Here is a 23,318-nt window from a genome sequence, read left to right on the forward strand (position 1 = left end):
AAGAAGCTCCTAGCTTTGGATCAACCCAGCTCTGACCATTGTGGCCATTTGGGGAGTGAACCAGTGGATGGAAGACCTCTCTCTCTCTCTAACTATGCATTTCAAATAAATAAAATAAATTTTGAAAAAAAGAATTTTTTTTAGTTTAAAACATGTACAGTGCTACTCCATAAAGCACTCATGTATTTACATTTTTGGTAAGACTTTCTTACTATAAACAACAGGATCTGAAAAAAACATGGAATCTCATTCCCCAACTTCTTATGATGAACACTTTAGAAGATTCCTGCTTTTCTGGTTACCGTTCCCCTCCAAATACTTACGACTCACAAGGAGCTTTTGGCCAACGGGTTCGACCTTTAATTCCTGGGTGACAGGGTTGTAAACTGCACACTTATATGATCCTTTGTCCTCTCTGGATACGTTCAGAATCTGGAGATTTCCTGAGGGAAGGATGAAGTAATTCTCTGCGGGGGGAAGGAAGGAAGAAGCTCAGCCTCTCAGTCTGAAGACACAGTGCAAACCAGTGAAGGGGGCCGGTGACGCTTCACAGTTAGACAGCAGCCAATCAAGTCACAGGAAATTTGGGACAGTCAGGCAGATTTCTAAAAAGCCATCAGCGGTATTAGTATAACAGCAGCACACCTTTCAGAGACATGCTGACAACACACAAGGAGCCATGCTGGGTCAAAGGCAGGTTCACCAACACTGCAGCTTCCCAGCATTCGCTCATCGTCTGTTCTCTCACTGTTTTCAAGCACTACACAGAGTGGCTGTTTCCTGCCAGCCCGGGTATGCACGCGGGACACAGCAGTGGAGAAAGCAGATGATATGAGCCAGTGCTCCCATGGGAAGCACGGCGGTGGCACAGAAAGGGTGCAAAACAAACAAGCACACAGGCTTGATCGATTCTGCTAAGCGCCAAGGCTGAAGGAAGGGGCCAGGGAGCACCAGGGCATATCATTTCAGACTAGGTCCCCAGGGCAGTCTTCCCTGAGGAAGAGGTATCAGAGCCGGGACCTGAATGGGTGCAGGGAGCAGGCTCCTGGGGTATGGGACTGTAGTCATTTGTAACCAAGAGTTCCCGTCTCTTCCACTTGACCTCTGACAGACAACCTTCTCTAGGCACTTTCATAGCCATGGTCCCTAGCATACAAAGCTTCATAGAAGGTTATTTAAGGAACAGGTGCTCTGGGAGTGCCACTGGTTTTTCCGGGAAGGTCTCACCTGTGGAATGTCTCAGCCACTTGCCCCGGATTTTGTAGCGCACTTCAGCTTTGGGGATACTCTCCGGTACTTCGCAGCCAATAAAACCAGTGCTTTTTTCTTCGGCTGTAATAACAGGCTTCGCTGATGAACCAAAATCACCAAGAACTGAAATAAATAAGCAAACAGATAAATAGATAGTTAAGAAATGCAGCTTTGAATTCTTTTTCCCAATGGAAATGTAAAAATTAGAAACAACATCTGCAGCACGGCCAGAGGGCGGCATGACCTTGCTACTCAGAGCGCAGCTGGGCCGGGGAGGCGCTGGGTTGAAGGCTGAGCACTAAGTCAGGGCCCCTGCTTGCAGGAGACGGTAAGAAAAAGCAAACTACTCCTGAAGCACCAGAGAGAGCCTTAAAGCACAATTAGACCCATTCTGTCCAGATCAGTACTCCCTCACCAAAACTCCTGATTTCCTGATGAATCTTTATTCTGTGGGCAGCTACTCATACACAATAAAATGCCTTCTGGGAGTGGACCCAGGAGATCAAACACCAAAGCGGCAGGTCGCTTCGATTATCTGGCTATGGTAACACAGACGAGGTTGCAGGGAAGGGCTCGCTACTCTTCCCAAAGCACCACGCGTTCAGCAGCCTGCACCAGGAATGCAGCCCTCCAGTGTGTCTTGGAGCTGCCTATGGGTCAGAGCGCTACAAAAACATTTACTCTTCTCAGTTATGACAAACTCACTGCTCCTGGGGAATCCAGATTTGTTCTGTAAATAGGGGTGCCCTCACAAAGACGTTTTCCATTACTGTAAGCCATCACCCTTTGAAAGGCAGATGGCTCAAACCTACTCCGAAAACCCACGCATTCCAGATTTTCCATAAGTTCAATACTCAACATTCCTTTCTTTACAGTCAGTTATTTTTTTCCTGCTTCTTCAGCCTGGTTTCAATTTAATAAATTAAAATCACTCAGTAATCAAGGCAAATAAAAAATTAGATTTGAAAGAAAGATAAAAGGCTGTATGAAAGCATTGAGTGTCAAAGTAGACAATCGCTTTTGTATTGTTATTGATATCAAGGGCTTTTAAGTACGCACAGAAAAAAATTATTAGGAATTCACTAGAAAAGTGGCCTGATTTAAAAATAAAATCATTTCCATACCACTGTCACGGATGACCGTCACTAGGCTAGGCTCCCAGAAGTTGGAGCATGTTCCCCAAGTTATACACACGGCTTGAGTTAAGGCTGGATAAGACCTCCCGAATGCTTTATGCTGAATCCCAGGCTTTCCCCACTATTCACAAACTCAAGTACTTGAAGTCATTTCAAGAAAGTGCATCTATTAACAGGGGTAAAATTACACTCACCTGCAGTAGAGACTGTCGCAGGGCCACTCACAATGGCACCGATGCTATTGTTGGCAACGCACTGGTAGGAACCCGAAAGGGAGGGGTTCAGAGAAAGAATCGTCAAAGTCCCCTCGTGCACCTTAATCTGTTCCATGTTCCTATCCAATCTTCTTCCGTTATGCAGCCATGAGATGTGAGTGGTCAGAGGTTTAGCAGAACAATGAAGCACCACAGGTCCACCAAGTTTCTGGACAGCAGAGACAGGCTCAGAAATGAAGGAAGGTGTCAAGTCTGCAAGAGAACATTCCCCATGGGCAAAGGGAGGGGCTGAGTATGAGACAGGGAGTGATACAGAGAGATGGGCACATTCAACACATGGCATCTGACTCTTCACAACAAAAGCAACCTCTGATCTATACAGAGTACAGTTCTTAAAGTTTCTAAGTTCTAGCAACATTCTCATAAGCCCATCTTCTGGAAGGAAAAAATGAGGAGGTCAGCATGTTAGCCTGGGATTTAACCACTACGGCAGAGCAGACAGGAATGCTTATGATAAAAATCAGATACAATACTAATTCTGTTCAAACTGCTCTGTTAACAAAGTGACTTGTAAAAAATGGAAGAACCTGAAAAACTGAAAATGACTTTCAAAATCGAGAGTTCTCTCCTATTTTACCAGTGGGATTTGACTTAGGAGAACAAGTGATTCTGTGAGTAAAGGATATGGCACTTCCTCACCTTTAAGTATCAAAGCATTCTCAATGTCCAAGAAAATAGAAATAGAAATTTGCGCAGCCACACTGAAGTACAACAACGATGCTTTCTTGCATATAAGTCTCCATATTTTCATTTGGTGTTTGAAATAGTTTCATCTGTTCTATTTCTCCAGGAATTTGGGGCGGGGGGGAGGCAGTTCTGCACTAAAATTATCACTAGCAACTCCCCCACCCCCCAAAGAGGGGCAGGGGAGCAAGAATGGTGTTACTCTGGTGAAATAACATATTTAAAAGAAAAAAAATCAATAAATTGTTGAATCTACTTTTATAGGATATCTAATTAGAAATGAAGACAAAGAAAGTGCCTCTCTTGGCTGAACCTGGGGCTCCCATTTCACAAAACATAAGGATAAACTACTAACGCGATTTCTCCTTTACCACATCTGACAGAGTTGCACAGTGTTTTAACAGATAACAACTAGATGTTATTCAGTGAATAAACATCCCTGTATCTGCACAAACTTACATATATCTTCGCATAAAGGCAATGCATATGGGTTTTCACATAAAGGCAATGCATACGGGTTTTCACATAAAGGCAATGCATACGGGTTTTCACATAAAAGCAATGCATATGGGCTGTGTGTTAGGTTTGGTACTTACATATACAGCTCATAATAAATGTCTTTAAGATTTTCAGGAAGCCAAAGAGGTGGGTAATAAATTAGACAATTTCATGGAAAAAAGTGGCAGGCATGGGACTTGAACCAGCATCTCTCACCACAAGGTGAACAGCACACCTTTCTGACTCCATGGCCTACTGCATGCAGTACTACATTACTCCTTGGTAGTATGTAGCCAGCATTTTTTTCCATTACCATTTCCAAATTCAGAAATTTCTACGATGCTCTCTTATTTTAAAAAGTGTGGCCAGAAAATATTTTTAAGGCAATCAAAGAAATAAATTTTAAGGACAAGGATAGGAAGAACAGCTAATCCCTGAAACATGATTAAAACAGTCTTAAAATGCTTCATTAACCAAGTTTTAAAATCATGAAGCTGATCAAACAAGTCTTAGAAATGTTTTTAGAAACCACTATTATTGGCAAAATCTCTAATTCAATTTGTTTTTTCTTGGACTAGGATGAATCCCTGCCACTCCCTCCTCTTACCTGAACTTGCAGAAGAGCTCGGAAGCATGAGAGGAACATACAGCAGTGTCCATAAGGGCCCAAGATCTGGATGCATAGCGCCAGACTACAGAAGTAGCAGGGCAGACTTCTGGAGCAAAACCCAGGCCTCAGCTCACTGCAAAAACATTGAAAAAGAGAAAATCTAGACCACAAAAACTGTTGAAATATCCCATCTGAGTAGCCAGAGTTGTGAGCACAATGGCTGCCACTTATTCTGAACACTCTGTATAAAGTACATCATGTCCCAAGCACGTAAGGACCCATTGCTTCTCAATTCATAAGTGGATCTCTAGACTCTAAACTTGAGCCAGATGTTTTGCTCATCCTCCCAAGGCACCAGGGTGTCCTTATCTCACAGAACTAATCATCCCAAATGAATACATCCAACTGCCTAGTGTGCATTTCTATCTCTATACCTCATATGTATGGAAAACTCAACACAACCAACATGCATTCCTCCTCTATTTTCCCAAACACAGTAACAATAATGAAAACAAAAAATAATAGCCAGCATTTACTCAGTGTTTACTATGTGCAAGACACCACTTCACTGCTTTCAATATACTAACTTAACCTTCAGAGCAACCCTATGAAGTGGTACCTCTGGCAGGTGGGGGACTCGGGCTCAACCACTGTACAAACAGAAATAACAGCAGGTGCAGGCCTGTGTCGTGACTGTGCTTGGCAGTCAACTGCGACAGTGAGATGACAGCAGTAAGGGATGAAGGCGAGGCTGGATCACATCCATCTCTGAAGGCCATGAGAAAGGTGTAGGGATTTATTCTTAATGCACGAGATAACCCTTAGAGAAGAAAAGTAATGTGGTCTCATTCAGGCTTTCAAAAAACCACCGACTAGTGAGCCACAGGCTGAATTGGGGCAGGAATGGAAGACGGAGATCAATCAGGTGATACTGGAATCACCCTGGGGGACAGATGAGGACACGGTGGGTTAGGCCTGGGAGTCAACTATGGACGTGGGAAAAAGTAACTGGAATCAGAATATATTTTACAGGTAGAATCAACAAGACTTTCTGAATGAATGAATAATGCCATGTGAGATAAAAGAGATGCATCAAGGATAATTCTTGGGTGTTATGTGATAGAATAATTAATGGCCCTGTTGGCTGAAATAAAAAAGATTAAAAAGGAGATTAGCCATCACTTCTATTCTGGCCAAGGTAAGTTTGAGCAACATATTCAAATCCTACCGTCAAGCGCACAGGTGCATTCAGGAGTCTGTAGCTGTGGGGAGAAGCCACTGTTGGAAATAGAATTCAGGCCTATGAAAGCTTGGTCTGTAGGAGCTCCCCTGATGGAAAATATATTTAGAGGATGGAGGAGAGGAGATACAAGAGCCTAGGGATATTCCAACTTCAGAGACCAAACCAGAAGGGAGTACAAATGGAGACTAAGAAGTTGCAAGCAATCAAACAGCAAGAAGTCCAGAAGAGTGTTACCTTGGGAGAGAAAAATGAATCTGTTTCTAGATGAAGAAAGTGATCACCTGTTTCAAACACTGAGGGGCAGAGTAAGGTGAGACACCATGGGAGTCACGGTTATGGAGACAAGAGTAGTTTCAGCAGAGAAAAGAACAAGGGTCTGACGTTGGGAAGACAGCAGACAGACAACTCCTTCAAGGGTGCTGCCAAACCAAAGCAGCAGAAGCACTGGGAACTGCTGGAGATGGGTGGCACTCAAGGGAAGGTTTGCTTCTGTGTTTTATAATACAAAGGTAGTACAGCACATTTAGCAAAACTAACAAAGTCTGACAAAACCCAGCTCTGGCAAGGATGTGGGTTAAAACAAACAAATCGCCATCTACACTGTTGATAGAAATACAACCAGTAGGTTCTTTTGGGGAGCAATTTGGTAATATCTATCAAAAATCCTTCATTCATGCAACAAAGATTTACTGAATGCCTGTCATATGTTAGGTACCATCCCACGAGCTTGGGAGTAGAGCAATTAAAAATACCTAAATAAAATTAGTAACACAGACAAAACCTCCCACCTTATGCTCACATTCTAGTGGGATATATGGAAAATAAACAAGATAAATTAATAAAATAAATTAATTATGAGGCCAGCGCTATGGCTTAGCAGGTAAAACCGCCGCCTGCAGTGTCAACATCGCATATGGGCACCAGTTCAAGTTCTGGCTGTTCCACTTCCAATCCAGCTCTCTGCTATGGCCTGGGAAAGCAGTAGAAGATGGCCCAAGTCCTTGGGCCCCTGCACCCACGTGGGAGAACCCAGAAGGGGCTCCTGGCTTCAGACAGGCACAGCTCTAGCCGTTGTGGCCATCTGGGGAGTGAACCAACAGACAGAAGACCTCTCTCTCACTCTCTGCTTCTCTGTAATTCTGCCTTTCAAATAAAACAAACAAAAAAAATCTTTCTAACAATTAATTAATAATCTGCATGCCATCCTTCAGATATGGTTAATTCTTTCTCCTCCATGCCTGGACATGCACCCACCACTGTACTCATTACTCTATTAAGTGACTTATCTGGTCACATGGCTCTGTTTTCTTGGAAGGCAAGAACACTCTTATATTCAATTTGGTAGAATTCTAATGCTTAGCAGAAGGCACTTAATAAATATTTCTTAGAATGAGATATATCTTAATAGAACATAATTCCTAGAATTACCTTAAAAGTCATATTTAATGAGAACTGCCATCTCATCTGAATTCAGTGTATTTTAGCTATCCTTGTTATTCACTCATATGTATAATTTTAAAAATCAGCAAATAATAAGTACCTACTATATACTAGAAACTATGCTCCCCTAGGTTATTCTATATGCAAATTTTGACCTCCATTCCTACTTGGCCAAGGTTGGACATAGAACCTGTAACTATGAAATACAACAAAAATCTAACAATGGTGCTTCATTATTGACATTTTAAAAATGAGAATTTTATACACATTTTCATTTATGCAAAGAAAGGTTAATCCTAACCATTGCAAGGTACCTTAAATAGGGCTCATCATAAACCATATAGTATCTCCCAGGATCTGCACATGCTCTCTGTGGTAAGCTACTCCAAAAGCCAAAAGTTGCAAACTCAAGTTTATCCAGTTCCTGGGTATCAGGTCATGGATGGTCTTTCTTTTCCTTGCTGACCTCTTTTAAAAAGTGGTAGGGGACACACTGGCACTGTTCATCAGCAGGGGGGAGCAGCTGTGTGAAAACTTTTCTGGTTTATTTGAATTCTCACTTGGTTCAAGGCTAAGGGTTGACACAGCACTGGTAAGCACTCAAGGCAAAGTAAACATTCCAATAACTTGTTAACAGGAGACCCTTCCCTGAGAGAATGGGGACAAGAGGAGCGTGTCTTCTTTTGCCAAATCTTTCTTCAAGTATTTATTTATTAAAAAGCAGTGAAACAAATTTTAGAGTCAACTTTAACCCTAGCACGTGACCTACTGATACTTGATAGCCGTTCTTTGAAGATCCGTGGCTCATTATTGCCACTTAAATATTAGCACATGGGAATCTCCTTTATGAAGTCTGTTTCTATTAGGTTACCTTCCTTGCATGCTTTCAGTTGGTTTTGGAACTTGGAAAGAACCTATGGCCATAAAAGCATTTAACAAGTATCTGTTGACTTGGTTATTATCTTTACCCATGGCCAGCCTGCTCTGTTAGTAAACTGTGATCTTAAGAACAAGAGTAGGATTCTGTTGTCCATGAGTCAGGTAACTGACATATTCAACCACCACCAACAGCACCTCAGGTACAAACTCACAAATAAACATCACAGACCACAGGGAGGGTCAGAGATGCAGTGTTGTCTTCAAAAGTACTCTTTCTCAAAAAAGGAACTTGATTTTAGTGCCCCACTACTTGACTAGGTTACTAGAATATAGACATACATATATAGTATATAAATACATACATATATAGTGTGTATATATGTGTGTGTGTATATATATACACACACACACACTCTGGGGCAGGCATGGTAGCACGGGAGCTGAAGGTGCAGTTGGGGACATCTGCTTCACATATCGGAGTGCTGGTTCGAGGCCTGACTGCTTCAGTTCCCATCCAGCTCTCTGCTAATGCATCCTGGGAGGTAGCGGCTGATGGCCGACTGCTCAGATCCCTGCCACCCAAGTGGGAGACCTGGATGGAGTTTCTGGCTCGTCTTGGGCCTGGCCCAGCCCTGGCTGTTGTAGACATTTGGAGAGTGAAAGCAGTTGATGCAAGATCTCTCTCTCCTCCCCTCACCCCCTACTCTGCCTTTCAAGTAGAAGAAAATTCACATTTTTTAGAAGAATATATGTAGATTTGGTTTTATATACATACACACATATCCCCCTGTACTGCTCCAACAAATGGACAGTTTTATGTGGCCAGGTTCACCACAGCCAAACAACACTCTTGCCACAGTCTCACACACAAGTCAGCAGCCTTAACAAGTATATCCTCGGGACCAGTGCTGTGGCACAGCAGGTTAATGGCCTGGCCTGAGGCGCCAGCATTCCATATGAGCACCAGTTCGAGACCCGGCTGCTCCTCTTCCGATCCAGCTCTGTTCTATGGCCTGGGAAAGCAGTAGAGGATGGCCCAAGTCCTCGGACACTTGCACCCACATGGGAGACCAGAAAGAAGCTCCTGGCTCCTGACTTCGGATCGGTGCAGCTCTGGCCGTTGCAGTCAATTGGGGAGTGAACCAGCAGATGGAAGACCTCTCTCTCTGCGTCTCCTCTCTGTGTAACTCTATCAAATAAATACATAAATCTTTAAAAAAAAAAAAAAGGTATGTCCTCTTTCATACCCATAAAAACTGACCTAGGCAGAGGGACAGCCACCCTCATTTCCTATATACACTTGTTTTCCATCCTCCTCTCCCCTCTCTTCTGGTGTAGAAACACAGACCAAGAAAGAAAGAAAAGGCTGCAGCTGGAGCGCACCAGCCCACTCCACACCACATGGGCTTCACACACACATCACTTGCCAGGTTGGATGACCTCTGCTCCAGGACACATGACATTCAAATATTCTCTTGTAAAAAGTACAAACAGGGGCCAGCGTCGTGGCACAGTAAGTTAATCCTCCACCTGCGGCACCGGCATCCCATATGGGCGCCGGTTCTAGTCCTGGCTGTTCCTCTACCAATCCAGCTCTCTGTTGTGAAGATGGCCCAAGTCCTTGGGCCCCTGCACCCATATGGGAGATCAGGAAGAGGCACCTAGCTCCTGGCTTCCGATCGGCACAGCTCTGGACATTGCAGCCATTTCGGGAGTGAACCAATAGACGGAAGACCTCTCGCTCTCTGTCTCTCCCTCTCATTGTCTGTAACTCTACCTCTCAAAGAAATAAATAAAATCTTTAAAAAAAATTACAATTAATTTTTTAAACTTCAGTGTGGCTCTCATTTAGAATTTTTTAAAGCCCCCAATGTTAACTTAATGCCTGCTGATATTTTAAACAAAATATTCAATTTTTTTTTCACAAATTTCACAGTCAGTATGTCACTTTTCTAAGTAGAAAATTGTTAACAAAAAAAGTTTCTACAAATATTGTATTTGTTGTGGGGTAGTGGGTTAAGCCACTGCCTATGACACTAGTATCTCATATCGGAGCCAGAGTTCAAGTCCTGCCTGCTCCTCTTCTGATCAAGCTCCCTGTTAATGTGCCTGGGAAGACAGCAGAAGATGGCCCAAGTGCTTGTTCCCCTGATATTCCATATGGGAGATCCAGATGGGGTTCCTTGCTCCTGACTCCTTGCTTATGTCTGGCCTTGCTCAGGCCATTGTGGACATATGGGAAATGAACCAGCAGATAGAAAATCTCCCTTTCTCTCTCCCTCTCTGTAATTCTGTCTTTCAAATATTTTCTTAAAAATACTCATTTTTTTTGAAAAAAAAAAAAATTTTTAAAAATACTCATTGACAAAAAACATCCAGCATAGAACACATGGAAAATGTATACAAGTATAAAAAGGACAAGCCCACCACCTACAGGTAACACATTTGATGTACTTCTTTAATACATAAGCATATTAACATAACTGAGATCATAACACACAGCAGAGGTTATTTTTAGCATTTATTTCTTTATTTGAGGGAGAGCTCCCATCCAGTAGGTCACTCCCCAAATGCCCACAATGGTTGGCCTGGGTCAACTCCAAGGCCACGGCCAAAGCTGAGAGCTGGGAACTCAATCCAGGCCTCCCTGGACAGGAGTGACAGGAACCCAACCACCGGAGCCATCACCGATGCCGCCCAGGGTCCCCATTAGCAGAAGGCTGGAATCCAAGGCCTCACGTAGGAACAGAACTCAGGAGCAGTGAGGAGAATGTGGCTGTCTTAATAGGCATCTTAAGTAGTAGGCTAAATACCCACTCCCCTCACTTTGTGACAGTTTTATATCCTTTTCTTCACTTATTACACAATGATCACTTTTCTATATTAAATTCTTCATAAACATAATTTGTAACAGCTGCAAATACTCTACTGAATGGATTATTTTCATGTTCTTCGCTGTTTGTTTTTGAATAATCAGGCTACTTTTTAATATATCTGCACAAACATTTTCAAGACATTCAATACATATTGTTAAGCTGTCATCCAAAGGGACCACCAGTATATCAACAACACCATCAGCAGACCACCAAGGCAACCCCTCCCAGCCAGCTTACCGTTTAGAGCCTCACACAGTGAAAGCAAAGTGTGAGTATAAAACATGGCTTTGAGAATGATCAATTAAAACGCTTGATGAGGCATTAGGCAACGTTCACTGCCTATTAGGGATTTCTCTAACAGGATTCTGGACTTACATAAAAGTAACTGCAAAGAAGATGAAAGGCATAGGTATTGCAGGCCACAGTTACCGAACCTCGTCATTCTCTGAACTCCCTCTGATAAAAAACCACCATGGACACAACATTTCTGCTTTTTACCCAAAACCCATTATAAAGTAGGAATAGGAGTCCCTGTTGTTATGCTGTGTGGTTCTAATTTATAACATGTATTTCTCTAAAAATAAATTTGTATGCAAAAATTGCTGACACTTCATGGGAATATGTGCTGGCATTAAGACTGTAAACTTCCTATTCATTTCAAAATTTACTCTCACTTCTCTTCTGCTTTGCTTGTCCATACAGTATGCAGACACTTCTGTGTGCCTAAACCACTAGAAATAGTAAAACAACTCCAGGGATTGGGTTCCACGTGTGAAAAACAGCACTAATAGGATTCACCTGACTCACTGGTCCCAGATGGAATTAAGACGACCATGAGAAAGTCTATCTCCTTCATGTCTTCAGATGGAATTAAAAGTCAACTCCACTGCCGTTCTGAGGGGCCAAGAAGATGTTTAGTCGTCACTGTGTTTCCAGGATAGCACCTGGTAACAGTCTCTCCAGGAAAAAGTCTGTAAAGCATTAAGAAAAAGAAAAACAAGAGGGGTGGGGCTGGGGAGTGAGGGCAGTCAGGTGTAGTGGTGCATTAAACCTACAAACCAAGACAACTTTCTTCTACACTGCAAGGCTATGGAGAGCGCTCCCATCATGTCTGGCAGGAGGGCTGACTTACAAAGAACAGCTGGTAATTCTTAAGTTAGGGGGCTTTCTTTAAGCCTTCCCTTCACATCCACCCAGAAAGCAATTTGTCGTGTGTAACAGAGTGTAATAGATGTGCCACTCCAGGCTTAGCAGCATTTCTGTGGGCAAAGGGAGCTAAAGGTATGCCTCATCTCAGAAGGAGAGAGGAAATACTTCCCTAACGTTTACTTAACTTATTGTTCAGGTTGTGAACTTACTGCTTTTATAACCCCTTTTCAACACGCTGCCAGAATAATCCTGTGGGGAAAGTCTTTCCTGAATCTCTAGATTTCATTACTTTGTTTTTGAAGCCACGCCTTTGCTTTCATAAAGACGATCAAGGCTGTCTTTCGGAATTACCTCCTCCCTAGGCTCCGATGTCATACTTCCTCATACTTTTCTTTCAAGCTCAGGGAATAACTGGGATTAATTTGCGAACAAAAACTTGGCTTTGGGATCAGTACAGTTCTTCAAAATAGGAAATTCTTTACGTTAGTTTCCTTTGTAAAGGAATTCTATTCTGCATAAAACATGGTGATTTCCTTCTTTTAAGAGACTGACCCCTATTTTCCAACAATCTAATTCAAAACATGTTATTTATCAGCCATTAAGAAAAAAAAATGAAAGTTTTATTTTTGCAGTAACTAAAAACTAAAACACATCTACTTAAAAATTCTTGATTAGGTTCTATCAAGATTAGTTCAGTAAAATTCTTCTTTTTTGAAAATTTTTAGTAAAAGGCAGAAAGAAAGAGACAGAGACAAAGAGCTCCCACCCACTGGGTACTCCCCAAATGCCTGCAACAGCCAGGGCTGGGCCGGGTCAAAGCCAGAATCCAGATTTCAATCCAGGCCTCCCACACAGGTAGCATGGGGACCCAACTGTTTCAGGCATCATCTGCTGTCTCCCAGGATGCCTGTTAACAGGACGATCAGAAGCAGAGCCAGGACCAAACCCAGGTACTCTAGTGTGTGATGCTGGTGTGCCAAGGGGCCTCTAAGCCACTGGGACAAATGTCCCAACCTGCCGGAACCTTGTCTTTAAATTCCACTTTCCACAAACTTTTTGAAAGGCCCTCATAGGACATTTGCTTTGGGCAAGATCCTATGAGGGATATTAAAACAAGGAAGCTGTAATTCTGAAACTAAAGGAAATTGAAATGGAGCTAGGAAAAGGGGACATGACTGTAACTAACTCCAGAATAAGAGAAAAAGTCCTAAGTATAATCAGAAAGTAAAAGAGTACTGAAAGAGCTCAAAGCAGAGGAACTGACACTCGGTGCATGCCTGTGCTGGGTCAGGCACAAACATATCCTGAGAACTCAACCATGAACAAGAGACACCACGTCTCCCAGCATGAGGCTTACAATCATGTGGGGGAGGTGACAACTACAGAGGCAATTAAAGTACAGACTTACCTACCACAGCCACTACCCAGAGGGCATCTTTTGCCATAATGACTCTTAAAAAGCTATCCCTCTTTTTGGACTGCTTCTTTATGTTCAGTACAACAACTCTTTCCTACAGAAACTAAAGAAAATCACCCTAAAAAGTAGTAATTTATGACCATTTCAGGTAAGGTGCACTCATTAATTTATATGACACCACGGGTTTTAGTCAGAAAGCATCAGGGTACCACTCCAGACAGTCCATGGAAAATGAGTATTTCAAAAAACCATGCATGCATATTAAATGGTGTCACGCCAACATAAACATATCTTTGAATGGCACTTCCCCACAAACTTTTCAAAGCACCTTCATATCATGCAGAAATAATGGCATTATCTGAATCTGATGAGCGTTAACCTTGAGCTTCATGAAGCAGTGCCACATGCTAAGGAAGACAGCGTCTCGAGGTGTGCAGCATACCCACGAGCTTGGAGCTTGTGGTTTAGCCTGTATTTTGCTGGCAGGTGTTTCTCTGTGCTGTAGCTTTGTGGAGTTCCCCGCCTCCTCACCACCAGCTTCAAAGGCCTCACAGTCCCTCCAACAATAGCCACTGCCCTCAAGTCTTCCCTTCCACCTGTGACAAGCAAGTCAACTATTTAAGAATAGATTTTCTTTCAAAATATTGCTTAGCACCTCTACAAATCGGTCTTCACTGTGCAATGGATACAGTTTTCTGGGAAAACTGGCTATCTTGAATTGGGATGCAATACATCATGATTTTATTCCACCAAATCTAACAGACATGGTTTTCACTAAGGGGCAGAATTTTGAGGAAATAAAGGTTTTCAGGGATTAAAGGAGTTCAGTGAAGGAGAGACGGGTGAGCTACAGACTACGCCAAGTACAAGATGCTACAGGAAAAACCAAAGGCGCATCTCACCAAGATATGGAGGGCAGCAGGTTTCTCCGAGGAAATGAAGATTGCGTGTGATCAGATGAACACGTGCTGGGGAAGTAGGAAGAGGAAGAGAAGGGAGGGATTCTAAACAGAGAGAACCTCGGGTTTGCAGTCAACGGTAGAAAAGAGCAAGGCAGTATGGGCTCCACTCAGATGCAGTAGTACAGATGTAGTGAGAGGGAAAGCTACACAGACAGTAGAAACCAGAGCCCAAAGGACAATAGAACTCCTGTTATGGTGTCTGGCTTTTATCCCGCGAGGAGTCAAGCAAATACACGACCAGATCTGCACCTTCCAAATAAAGTGCTTACTGGGCAATGCGGAGAAGGGCTGAAGAGAAGTCAGAAGGCTGTTGTGAAAGAGGATGGTGTGGGGCCAGCACTGTGGCGAGTAGGCTAAGCCTCTGCCTGCAGCGCTGGCACCCCATGTGGACACCGATTATGTCCCCACTGTTCCTCTTCTGATCCAGCTCCCTGCTATGGGCTAGAAAAGCAGTGGAAGATGGCCCAAGTCCCTGGGCCCCTACACCCACATGGGAAACCCAGAAGATGATCCTGGCTCTTGGCTTCAGATTGGCCCGGCTCCAGCTGTTGCGAAGGAAGACCTTTCTGTATCTCCCTCTCTCTGTAACGTTACCTCTGAAATAAATAAATAAAATCTTAAGAAAAGAAAAGAAAGAGTTTGGGGATCTATACTCAGAGATTATCAGAGGACCAATTAATAAGACCGAAACAACTTTAAGATAGGGGCATATTTAAGACCTAAGTAGAAGAAGCTCCAGGACTTGGAGAGTGAGTGGGTTGGACTAAGGAGGAACACACCACTCTGATGTCTTTGGAATCCACTCATCCATTGGTTCACATCTCGATTTTCTCACTGCTTTGACAGTAAATAAGGAATCAAGGCCAGTGTCCAAGATTAGGACTTGGATGAGAGACTGAGTGGATGATACACTTTTTCTAAGACAGGAGAGGCATGAGAGAGAGCAGACCATTTTGTGGTTCATTGTTGCCATTTTGAGGGGAGAGGAGGCAATGGAGAGACAGTGCATCTGATGATGTGGAGCTACTGAGCTGACAAAGATGGAAATGGATTCTAAGCACGAAATCTGGCAGACGAGCACAAAGCCTGGAGCTACAGGAGGTCTGGGTGGCAGATCTGGATGGTGGGTAAGATTTGGTCAGCAGCAGCACATAGAGGGAATCCTGAATAGGTAGGGAGCCACAGGCTGAATTAAAAAAAAAAAAAAATCCACATTTGAGGGAATAGGAATTATTAACTAATTAATTTTCCTTGAAAGACAGAGAAATAGACATAGAGACAGACAGGCAGGCAGAACACTCTCTTCCACTGGTTCACTTCCTAAATGCCCACAACAGCCAGGGCTGGGCCAGACTGAAGCCAGAGGAGCCCAGTACTCAACCCGGATCTCCCCTGTGGGTAGCAAGGACCCAACTACCTGAGCCATCACCTAGTGTTTCCCAGGGTGTGCATTAACAGGAAGCTGGAATCAGAAGTGGAGCCGGGATTCAAAGCTAGGCACTTCTGTATGGGATGCAGACACCCTAAACAATGGCATCACTGCTACGCCAAATACCACCCCAAGAACTCTTCATTCAAGATAACCCACACTATCAACACCACTTATGGAAAAAGAAATCTTTTAAGAAAAGGAAAAAATATTCCAGGGATGGAATCAAGCACCTAGACTTCTTGAAAGTCATTCATTCTCCACACTGATAGACGTTTCAAAGGTGTTAACACACTAGGAGAATCATATGCTCCTTAACTGTTCACTCCTTCATGATCACGGTGGCATTGATCAGTGACGGTGTTCACGCTGTCCACAAAATGAGAGCAACGGCTGGCATACATCCTTCAGTGATTTTACAGGAGGGCAGCGGGAGAAGAGGAGGGTGAGGAAAGGAGGCGAAGTAAATCTAGTTGCAACAAGCAGAGAATCTAATAGTTCACATGTTAATCTCTGGGGGCGGTGTGGGTTCTTTTAGAAACTAAAGAATCCCTTGAAGCAGTCATGTGCAATTGACGATGATGTTTTCTCTGACCTGCCACAGGCCTCTGGGTAGGAGAAGGAACACATAAATCTGACAAAGGAAGAGCTGTAGGGTACCCAGCACCCAGGTCCACAGTCAATAGCAGGCAGTAGGCTCTCCTTGCCAGAATAAAGCCCCTCGGTTCAAAATATAACTGACCACAAAACCCACTTGATGAGCACATATTAATGATCATGCAATCACTCAGATCAGCTTTTCTTTTAAAAAAAAAAAAAAAAAGTGACACCTACAGCCCTCACAGCCCTCCCCCCGCTCCTGCCCAGGCGCAGTGGAGTCAGCCAAGCACACAAAGGGTCCTGCTGCTGCAAAAGCCCTTCCTTTCACTGTGGACCGCCGAAAGTGGGCAAGAAAATGGAAGTGACGTGGAGTTATGGCACCAGAAAGGCCAAATGAGCAAAGAAATAATCAACTCCGCATGAACCACTTGGGCTCCCACACAATGAAAAGGGCCTAGGACTAACCCCAGGAAAGGTCACTGGGATCAAAGGTCACAGCAGAAAAAGGCAAGAGTTGAGGGGCGGCCAACTGCCATGGAAGCAATGTGGTCCTAATTACACAGGGACAGGCTGAGGTTCTGTGCACCGTATCTGCGTGGTTTTTTTTTTCAAAAGTCAAGTGTTCCTGTTCCCCTCTCTTTCTGAGCGACTATTTCTTCCTGCCTCTGCAGGACAGGAAGCCAAGAACTGCACAGATAAGATGATTCTGGCGTTCACAATGGACTGTCCAGGAGCACTGCGAATATTTTAAAACATGGCTGCATACAAATGGTGATATTCTAAAAAGTGACTTGGGAGAGATTTTTAAAAAGACAAAATGCAGTACGTTGCAAGAGGATTACTCTGCAAGCACTAGTCCAACACTCCTCAAATTTTCAACTCTGTCACTAGAATCAGTTCATGAGAAAAAAAAAATAACAAACGTTATGGTAACCACAAAACAAAGGCTAAAAGCAAAATTTTTAAATTTCCTGAAACCCAGCTAAGCTTGGAAAGGCTAATATTGTAAACCTGCAGACAGACACTTGGCTAGGCTCCTCTGATGGAGGATAAGGAGGAGGGATATGGAAACATGTGATGAAGTGCTCTGTTTAAGAGTTAGGTAATGGCTTTAAGACAGTTGTCTGTTTTAACCTCGCCAAATGATACTCTGGACTATTGTTAAGTATGGGATTTTCCTTGGCAGTTACAATTCCTACCCTCATGGGGTTTGGTTTAGATTCCATTTTAATAACAAAGGGAAAACAACCTCAAGGAGAAACTCATTTCCATGTACATTATGACATCTACAGTCAAGCATTCAGCAAAGAACCAATAGGAAAAAAATAGAAATCTTGGGAAAGCCTCTTTGCTGCAAATAAACTTGAAACAAAGTTGGTTGAATGCTGGATCACAGGCTCTACATTAGGTCACCTGTTGAGTGATGTGTTTGCTAGAGAGCTGGAACATTCTGATACTAGTTTCCAAATACTTCATCTTTAAACTTGGCTCTAAGAAACAATGGAAGGAGCCTAGATGTCTTACATGCCCCTGCTTTGTTCAAACTAGTGCTGGGAATTCGGTCAGACACAGCTTCAAATCTGCCATCCCACCATGGAAGAGTGGCTGTGCATTGACAACAGGACTCTTCAAGCACATTCTTAAATTGACATACAAGTCAATCACAGATTACTGTGTAGTCAGCATCTAATTGGCTGGTAAGGCTAAGCGTAATAAAAATATACATTGGTCCGTACCAAGGAAAATTGCAACCCAAAAAACTTCTCATCCGTGATGGGCAATTAAAACTAAAACCCAAGTAACAGTTGGGATACCAAGTCCCAATGAACTAGGAAATACAAAAACAATTAAGATCACAGAGTCTTTGCAAATACAGCATGACACAGCATGAGGCTTTAGTCCAATCAGAAAAGCCCAAGAAGTTGTCTTTGACATTAGGTCCAGCCTGCCTAGCAGAAAAGCAGCAAAGCTCGAGCAAGGCTGAACTGGCACCAGCAGCAGCAGCTGCCCGGCACCATGACACTAGGCAGCAGTGAACAGGACAGTCTCACGAAATGACTCAAGGACATGAATACAGAAGATACACATGCACACACACCCCTACATACACACAGACACACAGCAGCACAGAGATCCAACGGAAGACAGATCAACTTACTCCAGTCATGCTTGTCTGTGCAAAACTTTCCTGCAAACCCTTCACTATCAGAATGTATACACCAGGCATGAAAACCATTCTCTATGATTACACCTGATTTTTTAACTTCCTATAGCCTTAACCCCAACATTATGACCCTATTTATTTATTAATGGCTATTTAAAAAAAGACAATACCAAAGTTTAAAAAAAAAAGTTCAGAACACTAAAGACAATTCCAAAAAGAACTCCAATATTCTTGGCACAGTAACAGCAATTTGAGATTAAATATCGCTTCCAAGATAGCAGGCCTTCTAAAGACTCAATTCTCATATGTATGTGGGTATTTATAAATAAAAGCTCAATTTCTTAAAAACGATACTGCCCTCATCATTCATGGTTACACAATAGTCACGCTTCACATGTGTAGAACATTGTTTTCCATGATTACACACATACACACCCCTGCAGGCTGGATTCTTCTTTGAAGGCTTTCACTGTTGACAACACGAGGGTTTTCTGTTTTATTTTTTAGTGAGACTTTTTAAAACCTTCTTCTTTATACAACATCACATGCCTAGTTTGGCTCTGAGAATCAAAGAATGTTGTGGGTTTGGACCTCAGCTTAATTTTCTAAAATCTCTTCACTCAACCCATTTTCTAAGGAGAGATTATCAGTGGGACTGTAGTCTGCAGCCTGAAACCACAAAGAGTAGGTTTTCATTCATTTACACAGCAAAAAAAAAAAAAGTGTTATGTGCTAAGTCTGTTCTTACTGCCATAGCAGAAGACTCAAGTGACTAGGTCATTTAGAAAGAACAGATTTAGTGGCCTGCGGCTCTGGAAGACGGAGCGAGAGCATGGCGCGGGCATCGGGTGGGGGCCCTGTGCTTTGTCATTCCACGATGGAATGGCGAAAAGGCAGGAGCACAAGAAAGCCACTCCCTCAACAAGGAACCTACTCCTGAGATCACCGTGTTTAATCCATGCATGAGGGCAGAGAGCAGACCTAATCTAGTCTAAAGATCCCATCTCCCAACACTGGGAGTTAAGTTTCCGAACATGAACTCTGGGAAAACACTGAAGCCACAGCAAGTCCCTACAATCAAGGTCATTGAGGGGAAAACAGAGGAAGCGGGAGGAGATCCAACAGGTTGAGGCAGCAGAGATGTTGACCTCACTTCCTAAAACACTAAATCCCTGACATTTGTGTAAGAAATAGAATGAAAAGTGTTTTTGGAATTAAGTTCCCAAAAAAACCACATGATCCCTAATTTTTTCAAATACATTTAAAACAAGATTATTAGCTGGTGGTCTAAACTGACCTATATCCTTCCCCAGAGAATGTTATCCAGAACACTTACTAACAGTATGGCGTAGGTTCTGTCTGCAAGAGAAGAAAAAAAGAATCCCACCGTTTTTTGGTTTTGTTTTCTCTAGCTTGAGAGCTCTCTGATGAGCATTTTACAATTGCTGTGTTTAAATGAAAAAGAAATATACCTCACACTACAGTTTTGCCTCATCTTTGGCACACTCCTAATATGACTGCAGTAATGAAAGAGGAAATTGGGGGTTGGGGCAGCAAAGGTATCCAAAATCAACAAAATTTAGCTCTAAATTTAAGTTCAGCACTTCAGTTTGCAAGCAAAATGGACTGCTTGTGTTCACTCCAAAGAAAAAAGAGCCCCGTTGAAAAGAAAAATAAATAAATAAATAAATAAGAGACCTGAGGTTCACGGTTTCAATGTAAGAACTTGGACTTGAGAGGCAGTCCTTACACTTTATCATTGCGGTGAAGAAATGGTGACACTTCCCAAGCAATCTCTCTTGCTTTGTGAAAGCAACATCCACCATTTCACAGTCAAACTATCCTGGAGGCAGGCCCAGAATTCTGCAAAGGACACCATGGAAAAGATAGGGTTTCTCCTGAAGTCTCAACATGTTTGTTTTTTTGTTTTTGTTTTGAAGATCTATTCATTTGTTTGAAAGGAAGAGTTACAAAGAGGCAGAGGCAGAGGCAGAGAGAGAGGTCTTCCATTGGCTGATTCACTTCCCAGATGGCCACAATGGTAGGAGCTGTGCCAATCCGAAGCAAGAAGCCAAGAGCCCCATGTGAGTGCAGGGGCCCAAGAACTTGAGCCATCTTCTACGGCTTTCCCAGGCCATAGCAGAGAGCTGGACTGGAAGTGGAGCAACAGGGACTCAAACTAGTGCCCATATGGGATGCCAGCACTGCAGGCAGCAGCTTTACTCTCCATGCCGCAGTGCTGGCCCTCAACATATATCTTTAAAAAAGAATCTTTGGTTAGGAACCAAAGGACCTTACCAATTTGAAAACTACTTAGTTATCAGGCTTTCCAAGAATTCATGAAACAATTAAAACCCTTCATAACTCCATATAATCTCTTTTTTCTGTTCTTTGCTTCCCTGCCAACTTGGGAGGAATAGTCCAGACAGCAGGTGCACGTGTTCCAAAACATCAGATATTATTTTGTTTATTTGAATTACATTCTTTGCAAGAACAGCCTAAAGGTGTAAATAAAACATAGGACTAATTAAAATAGCCAAGAGCAGTACTAATAAAACATTTAAAAAGCAGCTTTTATGCAGTGGGAGGCTTTTCAGGTACTTGAATCCTAACCTCAGTGCAACAATGAACATACCCTTAAAACTCAGTAAGGTATTTCCATGTCTACTGAAGAGGCAGAAAAAACAAGGTGAGTATGTGGCAAGAGACAGGACCCTACCTAATATGGAGGCATCATAAAAACTGAGGCATAAGCCTTACATAGAGAAACGTCCAGCCTGAGAGACAGCAAACAGCCATCTCCCAATATACAGAATTATATGTTGATAGTTGACTAAAGTTAAACTACAGCAATGGTTCCCAGACTCTGCACTTCAATAACCAAAAAATTTTAAAACAAAACACCTACATGATTTACATAAGACTGCAAACATTTACCAAGAACATTTAAAAAATACCAACTAATGTAACTGTGTCATGGAAAAAACAAAAATGTAAGTAAGAAATAGTTTCACAAATCCAACTTTAGAAAGCAGTTGCTGCAGGTCTTTTGGTTGGTGTTTCCCATTTTACTCCAGACAAGTACAAAACCAACAATGTTTGTTCAGACATCAACATTACGAAGCGACTCATCTAAAGACATATGTTTCCACTGCCTTGAGCCAACAGGAGATATCCTAACAGCTCAGTTCCATACATTTGGATATAAAATATCCTAAGTCAAACGTCCCAGGATAGAGCATTAAACAAATACCCTGTAGCTTTTCAACTTCAGTGTCAGCTGGTATAACCTCCCTAAAGCACCACTGTCACTTTTCTCAATAGTGACAGTTGTCTGTCTGCCACTCAAAAACCTCCAACTTGTCCCAGAGGCACATCCCAAATCTTCAGGATCCGCCTTCTCTCCAGCACTCAGGGAAGCCGGTGTTTGAGAGGCAGGGCCCAACACTCAACGGCAAAGAAATCCCCTTCACCATCTTGCTCTCTCTGCACACGGCTCTAAGACTTCAGGTTTTAAATCTTTCTCCATTCTCCAGTAAGAGGCTTGGTTTTCATTTTAATCTGGTTTCCTCCATGTAAAACTCACAGTGGAAGAGTCACGAAGGGAGGGGGAAGGATTTTACTTTACCTGATTCACGATACTGTAAATAAAGAACTAGGAGAGTTTACTTACCCAGCACATACAAAATTTCTTTGGAGGGGCCCGTGTTGTGATACCATGGGTTAAGCTGCCTTTTGCCACTGACAAAGGACCAGTTGAATCCCATCTGCTTCACTTCTCATTCAGCTCCCTGTTAATGCACAGGTAAAGCTGAGGAAGATGGTCCAAGTCCTTGGGCCCCTGCACCCATGTGAGACCCCCAAAAGAAGCTCCTGGCTCCTGCCTTCAGATGGGCCCAGTTCCAGCCATTGTAGCCATCTGGGGAATGAACCAATGGAAGGAAGACCTCTCTCTCTCTGTGTCACTCCCTCTCTCTATCTGTAACTCTGCCTCTCAAATAAATAAATCTTAAAAAAAAAAATCAACAGCCAATGGTTACAAAGATAATTTAAGTATTGAAGTCAAAATGACTAACAAAGAACATGATGAAGCATTACAGAAAAACCATAAACAAAAATGAAAAGTTTATTTAAATAATAGATGTTGCCAAAAGGTCCTTTAAACTTAGGGGAGAAAGGATTCTGTAAGTATTACCAGAGGCACTATCACTTGGTTCATAGCTGGAAAGGATTCAGTTATCTACAAAACGTATCATGATTTTAAAAGCTCCCCAGGCATTTGATCAGTAGTAGGTATGGAAGTTTCTAAGTTTAGGATTGCTTTAAGCCAAACTAATAAAATAGACTCCCTTCATATACTTAGGGTGCAGATCAGCATTACAGGCTAAAACACCAAGATCTTCTTGTACACAGTCACGTTTCTTGCAATCTGATCTGAACTTCTGTAGAGTCAGAATCATGTAATAGCAAATTGCACTGAATCAAAATTCCACATCATGCGAGTAAGAAAATTTTTAAATTACTTTACGTGTACTGGACAAATTAACTGGGTCAAACCACAAAGAGTTTTGAAAACCGTCTTAAAATCAAGTCGATCTCTGACCTACCTCTTGCCAATACTTGTTTTTTTAAATCTTGAATATAGCAAATATGTATCTAAGGAAAATCAAGTACATTCTTTAAGCAGTCTGCCATGATGCTAATC

The 23,318-nt window shown here is 42.6% G+C and overlaps 1 protein-coding gene across 15 annotated transcripts in view; it reads right to left on the reverse strand.

Annotated features, from left to right (window-relative positions):
• Window positions 1-23,318, reverse strand: part of CDON (cell adhesion associated, oncogene regulated) — a 108,747-nt gene that overhangs the window by 66,570 nt on the left and 18,859 nt on the right. For 13 of the 15 annotated variants that reach the window (XR_007920241.2, XR_011378521.1, XR_001793506.3 and 10 more), the window contains 4 exons: window positions 4,452-4,587; window positions 2,582-2,854; window positions 1,228-1,374; window positions 324-467 (listed from right to left, as the gene is read on the reverse strand). Coding sequence is in view for 11 of the 15 variants with exons in the window: in XM_008259493.4 (XP_008257715.1) it covers window positions 324-467; window positions 1,228-1,374; window positions 2,582-2,854; window positions 4,452-4,527 (640 nt within the window). In the remaining 4 variants the exon portion in view is untranslated. Of the gene's footprint in view, window positions 1-323; window positions 468-1,227; window positions 1,375-2,581; window positions 2,855-4,451; window positions 4,588-11,690; window positions 11,864-23,318 lie in introns of those variants that run through there. The other 2 variants (XM_070048239.1, XM_017342662.2) reach the window with 1 other exon arrangement.

Source organism: Oryctolagus cuniculus, chromosome 1 (assembly GCF_964237555.1).
Source record: "Oryctolagus cuniculus chromosome 1, mOryCun1.1, whole genome shotgun sequence".
Lineage (NCBI taxonomy): Eukaryota > Metazoa > Chordata > Mammalia > Lagomorpha > Leporidae > Oryctolagus > Oryctolagus cuniculus.